This window comes from Merops nubicus, unplaced genomic scaffold (genome assembly GCF_000691845.1).
Source record: "Merops nubicus isolate BGI_N331 unplaced genomic scaffold, ASM69184v1 scaffold16243, whole genome shotgun sequence".
NCBI classification, from domain to species: domain Eukaryota; kingdom Metazoa; phylum Chordata; class Aves; order Coraciiformes; family Meropidae; genus Merops; species Merops nubicus.
This window is the reverse complement of record NW_008599739.1, coordinates 2,831-9,565: the sequence shown is the minus strand read 5'-3', so window position 1 is coordinate 9,565 and position 6,735 is coordinate 2,831. Positions and strand designations below refer to the sequence as shown.

The window sequence follows — 6,735 nt, the reverse complement described above, 5'->3', positions numbered from 1 at the left end:
TGAATTGCTGAGGGGAGTGTAAAGCCCAGCTCAGTCTCTGCAATGGAGTGGGCTCTGGTGGCTCAGCTCTCTGATGGCAGAGGAGCTCCCTCACATCCAATTACAGACAAGTTTGTCTTTGGAGTGTTTATCTAGTCTGAAATGGGTCTTCTTTCTTTCATGAACCTGAAGCTGATGATCCTTGTTGTTTTGTCACCAATTTATTCATATCAGCTGTTGCAAGGAAAGCAGCCAGTGCTGATGCAAAGCAGAAAAGAGGTGCTTGCACTCCCAACCCCTCTTCTGTAGAACACGGGCCACATCAATGCTGCTGTTGCACAGAGGGGGAATCATTTGTGTCTGAGAGCAAAATATGAGGGGCTTGGGGAGAAAAAAGGGACTTACAAACAAGTGTGAGAAAGGATGCACAAAACTATAACTCATACGGGGCAACTTCCTCCTGCAATAACTTTGTGTTGAGTTCCCTGAGGTGCAATATGAGCAAAAGCAGTGATCAGTGTCACTCTTAAAATCACACTTGCCCGGTCACTGTGCATGTCAATGACCTAACACTGTTTTCTGCAAGAGCTAACTGGGACCACTGTAATGCAACACTGCACAGGGCTTTCTTTTCCTTCTAAATCATATGGGAAATGGTAAAGTTTGTTATCAAAATGAGAGGAGCAAGTGCAATATTAGATTCAATTTGGTGCAAGAGGAGAGAACTAGTTTTTACTGAATCTGAACATAGTGCATCTGGTATCCTTTAGATGTGGATGAAGAAATGCTAAATTGATGTTATTTATATTATACTGCAGCAAACTGATTCCTGTTATGTGAAAAATATTGACATATCGTGCCTTCTCCTTAGCATTAGGCTAGGAGAAATGCCCAAGGCAGAAACAATACCAGATGGAAGAGAGGGACAGCTGAACTAATACTTGGATCAAGCCGTCATGCTTTTCCCAAGGTGGCAGCTGGAAGCCAGGTGAGACCCCACAGAGCATCAGCAATGGCACAAGCTGTTGTATGGAATGAAAGTCCAAAGCTGCTACTAGGAGATGCAACACTAGTCTCTCCCAAATGGAAAAGGAACCACTGGGATTCAAAGCTTGGCCCTTGATAAGGAGCCTTGCAGGGCAGCAATACATTCTCCCACCAGGCGAGCAGCCTCTTTGGCTGTGCCCCTGTGCATTGAAAAGCCACCTGACCCATGCCCATAGTTGTGGACCACTGGGAGCTTAACTCCTCCTTGGCTCAAGACTTCTCTCTGCAGTCTCACGCACCGCCTGGATGGCCTCAGGCCCACCTTCACCTCGATATCCTGAGCTCCCCGCAGTGAGGGCTCAAGGGTGCAGCATCTGTCAAAGATGGCTTTGGTAGTGCCCGGGTGAGGGGAGAGATTCCAGCTCCCCTCTTCCCTGGTTCCCCCTAGGGTTACCCTGTGTACGCCCGGGTAGATGTAAGTTAGGCCATCCCCGTCCCGAATGAAGTTTTTCACCCAAGGAGCATGAACCTTGAGTACCTGTCCCCTGACAGGGAAGAGCCGCTCGTCCCCCGCCAGCTGCCGGGCTCCAATGCCCGCACAGTTGACAACGACGCTGTATTCGCTGTGCAGGTCCCACAGCTCTGCAACCTTTCTGGTGCACATCTGGGCGCCCGCTGCTTTCAACCTGCAAAAAGACTTCAGAAGTGAAGCAGAGAAGAAACCCCCAAACCCTCATGTAATTATGAACATTAAGTAAATGAGTTAGGTTGCCTTTAACATACTGATCACAACCAAACAATAGATGGAACAAAAAGCAAAGAAAATGCCACGGGGTTTCAGTTTGTGATTTTTCTGACTTGGCCTGATCCAAGTTATTTTTTAGCTTGTTTGGGCTGGAAAGATACAGCAAGTTGATCAATATTAGAGAAGGGTCTGGCATAAGACCCTACGCAGGCAGTCAGGTCCTCATGGTCTCACGGGTTCATTTCTATGACTGTACCAAGCTGTAACAGCTCTAGCAAGCTGAAAAATATCAGATTTATTGCCCAACTTACTTCTGCTAGTGACAGCACTATTGTGCTACACTCCTTTTAATGTTCCTGTTACACACTGTCACACTCATTCCCAACTCACTCCCCTGACACCAGGAGCCGCTTAATCATCAAGTGCCATGTGTGAAGCACTGGGGTACCCAAATGTCCCTGCAGGTGGGGCAGCTGTGGCAAGAGACCCGCAGGAGACCCATACCCATCTATAGCAGCAGCCAGGATTCACTCTGAACAGCAGCGCAGAGCACTACACATCCATGTCTGCTCTCCAGCAAAATTCACCCCTTCTTGAGGTACATCTTTGGCTCAGCTTCAAGCCAAATTCCACTCTGAACTTGCCTGAAGCTTGAAGACTTTCCCCATGGAAAAACACTGGTATGAGATGGAGTCACTGCATACTGTCAGCTGGATCCCATTGCTGTGTGTCTTTAGTGGAGGTTTTAGCATGAGTAAGCCAGGAGGCTGGTCTGTGGTGATGATGCACCACGTGGAAAATTCCCATCTTTGCCATGCTCTGGCAGCTGGCAAAGTGATCAGCCCCACTATAAAGGCAGTGGTCCCCCACAAAGCACTGAGTGAGATGAGGATCCAGGGCACAGCTGGTGCTCTGAGGACTGGGGCTTGGGTGCTGCAGGACACCAAGGCTGGCTGGGAAGAAGAGGGGAGGTCTTGTGCCACATCTCTGCCTGAGAAAACTGCTGGGAGAGCTCATAAGTGTTGTAATGGGGACCCTGCCCTAATGCCATAAAAAGCACACCAATAAGAAAATCTGCTGGAATCTCCTGAATTCAGGCAAGCAAGCAGGAGGAAAATCCTGAAGCCCATTTTTGACCAGCAAGGTGGGCACAAACAACAATTTTCCTCCTGGATTGCCAAAAGAATGATCTATAAATACTGCTCAGGTCACTAGGGGTTTGAAAATTAGTTATATGTTTAAAATGCTCTCAATTCTTGCCACCAGAGAGACGAGAAAAAAAAGGAGCTTGATCATCTTATTAGACCACATCCTTTGAGAAATGAGGGCTACATAGGAATGAGAGAGCAGAAATCATGTGGCAGATACTAAATGGGTTGTGCAACTTAGTTGTGCTTCAGTAGAAAATTCTGATTCAGTTAGACAAGGAAACGTGACAGAGCATGTGCACTGAGGAGATGGCATAGAACTAACGTGGCACTGGTGCCACTGGAGTACTCCCAGCTTGGCTGGCTGTTAGTGCAAGAAACATTTTTTCATGTTTTGCAGGGAGATGAAAGGCACCCAAGCAACTGTCTGAGCTGCAATTTGTACCACAGTGTCAGTGCACATCTCTTTACTTAACCTCAAATCAGCTTGCAGGCTCTCACCTTCTCTCAAGTGGAGACAGCTATTTGCTCACTTTAGGGGAACTTAAATGGATTAAATGCGTGTCCCAGATGTCAGAACATTTTTAGATCTGCATCCTGACTCTCGTACAGGTCTCCAAATTCCATGTGTTTTGGGAAAACTTGGAAATCAGCAAATTTTCTGACTTTCCTATCTATCCAGGCATGAGCTCTGAAGCCACGACTCCTTGGAGTGAGTGCATCCTACGCACCATCTTACACAGGCAAATATTTCCCAAGGGTTTATTACAAGATGATGATATTTGACCTTTGGTCACCTGCCTGGATTAAGAAATTACTCCAATATTGACCAAATTTGATATGAATTAGTCCAGATACTTCTTAAATGCTAAGTCTTCACAGGTAAGACATCTTACTGGACATGCCTATTCTCCCATGGGTTGGATGTGTCTACAAGAACAGAGGGCTATTATTTGGGGAGTTCGACAAATGAGGAGCACTCACACATTTTCTTGGGACCTAACAGGCTCCTGGTGTGCCTTCAAGGTCTGGCTGCCTGAGCACGGCGCCTGTGGCTGTGTCACTCCTATGCTCAGAGATGCTCCCACTCTAAGACTGACTGTACAGCCACAGTGGTAGAAATTTGACATTGCCTGAATGGGGCCTTTCACATTTTGGAAAAATTTGGTACTTATTTCCTGTGCTTTTCTCCAAGGAAGAGCTTGCTGCATTTTCCCCAGTGAGAAACAGCCCTTTTCCAGTTTTGTTCAAACCCAAGACTTTAAAGGAGTCCCCAGCTCTCCCACTGTCCCTCTGCCTGGGTTTCTCTCTGGGTTCTCAACCTGCAGCAAAACCAACCTTTTCTCCAGCCACAGCAGGTAGGGTGGACAGTCACACTTCAGTGTTGTAAAGGCCTGACCAAATCGGTGCTGCGGAAACTTTTGGAGTTCTGCTTCAGACATTGACCGAAACCCCAGGACGACATCTGACCAGAAAGGTAACTCCTCCTTGGGAGCGTTTTTAAAGATCTGCCACCTAAAATGATACAGAGAAAAAAAACTGCAGAACTTAGTCACTACAGCTGTGCCATGCTATGTGTCATGGCAATCTTAGCAGAAGCCCAGGAGCTCAGGAACCTGCTCCTGCTCACCAGTGCAGCTCTGCAAGGTTAACAGCAGTGGGGAACCACTGCTGCCTGCTACTGCAATACACACCTTGGCAAACAGGCAGAGGCTGCCACAGCCAAGCTCGGGGGTGACCCCCTGGGGTAAATGACCTGCAGAGTTCTTTCAGCTATACTGTGTGTACTGCCAGCTGTAGAAGTACAAAGTCCCCTCACATAGTGTCCTCACCACTGCTGTGGCCATCCTGGCTGGATCTTCACATAAGGCCACTTGCACACCTGGTCACATTTTTGTGGGTACCCATAAAGCTACAGAGTGCCCAGCCTCAACATTCCCAAGAGGTGAATTTCTGCATGCATAATAGGTAGCATAAACCACTCCCAACAAAACCCCCCAGTTGCATTCCTATACCTAGTTGCTGAAGCTGGAAGATCCTGCAGTCCCAACCCTATGGAGACCACCACATAGTGCTGTTGCTTGCACCTCTGCTGCATGCAACTGGTGGATGACAGTACAGAAAACTTCAGTTATTAAAAGACATTTGGTGCTGGCCGGTCTTGAATGGTTTCTCTGTACACACCTATGCATGAATTTTGCTTGAAAACACATCGTGTCTGAGCAGCTGCAATGCTGTTTCTTGGGAATATGGTCATAGAACTATTCCACAAAGGGAATATGCCTGAAATCCAGCAAGATAAACCTCTCTGCCTGCTCCAGCAGTCAGCAAAACCATACCAAAGGCTGCCCTGGGGAGCCACTCTTACCCAGAGATCAGATGAATGCCAGCCTCTGATGCCTCAGCCGAGTTGCTGATGCCAAAAAGGTACGTGAAGGTCTCTTTGAACCACTGCTTCTGCACATGGATCGGTGTGCCTGTATGTGAACACAATCAAACACGCAGAGAGGGGATGGGGCAGGTGGGAACACAGGCCACGGCTCCCGAAGCTCTGTGCATCGCCCGCCCGGGTGCGCAGCAGCAGGAGGTGCCGCGGGCAACGCCGCGCCGGGCTGCACGCACCTGGGTAGGTGTGAGGGATCAGCATCCCAGCGGCGACGTCGCTCGTCGTGTTGGGGCTGAACTGGTCTGCAAGGACCGTCACAGAGCAGCTGGGGCACGTCTCCACAAGGCACAGTGCTGTGGACAGGCCGACGACTCCTGCGCCAACCACCGCCACCTTAGGTGCCGCCATGCCCAGGACGCGGAGCCAGAGGAGAGGGGTCTGAAAAGAACACAGCCCACGTCACCAACAACCCTGCTGGACACCCTCGTCAGGCTATGAAATACCCACACAAGAGGTAACCTAACTCCCCTGGGGCAGCTAATTGAAGACAACTACTACACACAAGACTACGGTGAGAATTTAAAAAATCATCAACCTTGGGTACGATGACAAATTTTTGAAAAGTATTTCAACAGTCACTGCCCCATCCTCAGCAAAGAACAAAGGGCAAGGGAGTCCTGTATGTAGAGTGCTGCTGTAGCAATCTGGGGGCAAAGTTTTTTCAGTAAAGTCCTAGGGAGTGAGGCACCCATCAAGTTTTCCATCATGTCAGGGGAAAAAGTTTGAGCTCTGGGGAAATTTGTTTCTAGGCACCACAAGCAAAAAGGTTGTCTGAATACCAGGATCTCCAGCAATGAGGTCTGGCAATGCCTGGGCAGCAGGAGGCAAGGTGGTTATGCAAAGAGCCCAGAGCATTGTGAAGGGTGTTTTTCATAGCCCGTTTCTTAGTTTCCCTGCTTTGCAAGACTGGGTTACTTGCTTAGCTCTGTCCTAGAAAATGTGAATTTTAGCTATTAAACAAATTAATAGTTTCATTGTTTACAGTCACTGTTTACACGCCCACATCCAAAAATTCTTTAGGCCATGATGCCTTGGTGGGAAAAGTGTGGGAAAAGAAGCTACATGCACACTGGGGGATTTTGTGCCACTACTGATCTGTCTTCTCCAACCCATCCTTGGCCCCTGTAGCTGCTAGTGTGACCTTGGACAGATTCATGGGCATCAAGGCTGCCATGCTTTCCCAGCAGCACCTGGTGGTCTCCTTACCTGCCAGCTCCTTGAAGCCAGGAACTAAATGGGCCCAAAGGAGACAGAGCCATCTCAGAGGTGATACATCCTTCAGCAGCTTTGAGGTGCGGTGCACCTGCTGATACAGGCACTCCTTTGAAGGGTTACTGCTAAAAGATGAGCAGGGATATAGGGGGCTAATCTCTTTTGCCTATAGCTCTTATGGTTTCAAGGAGTATCTACCAATATTCACTCTTGGACAG

The 6,735-nt window shown here is 48.4% G+C and overlaps 1 protein-coding gene across 1 annotated transcript; it reads right to left on the bottom strand.

Moving 5' to 3' along the window:
• Positions 1-1,084: 1,084 nt before the first annotated feature.
• DDO (D-aspartate oxidase) lies at positions 1,085-5,653 on the bottom strand. Its single transcript, XM_008937506.1, has 4 exons — positions 5,482-5,653; positions 5,228-5,336; positions 4,198-4,374; positions 1,085-1,652 (listed from the first exon to the last, which is right to left on the bottom strand). Exons 1-4 carry the CDS (start codon positions 5,651-5,653, stop codon positions 1,085-1,087), a joined length of 1,026 nt encoding a protein of 341 aa, XP_008935754.1.
• Positions 5,654-6,735: the final 1,082 nt, after the last annotated feature.

Coding starts and splice junctions, on each gene's coding strand:
- DDO (XM_008937506.1), bottom strand. CDS start 5,653: ATGGCGGCACCTAAGGTGGCGGTGGTTGGCGCAGGAGTCGTCGGCCTG. Junction 4,375..5,227: donor GGCATTCATCTGATCTCTGG/GTAAGAGTGGCT, acceptor GTATCATTTTAG/GTGGCAGATCTTTAAAAACG. Junction 1,653..4,197: donor CTGCTGTGGCTGGAGAAAAG/GTTGGTTTTGCT, acceptor GTCTTTTTGCAG/GTTGAAAGCAGCGGGCGCCC.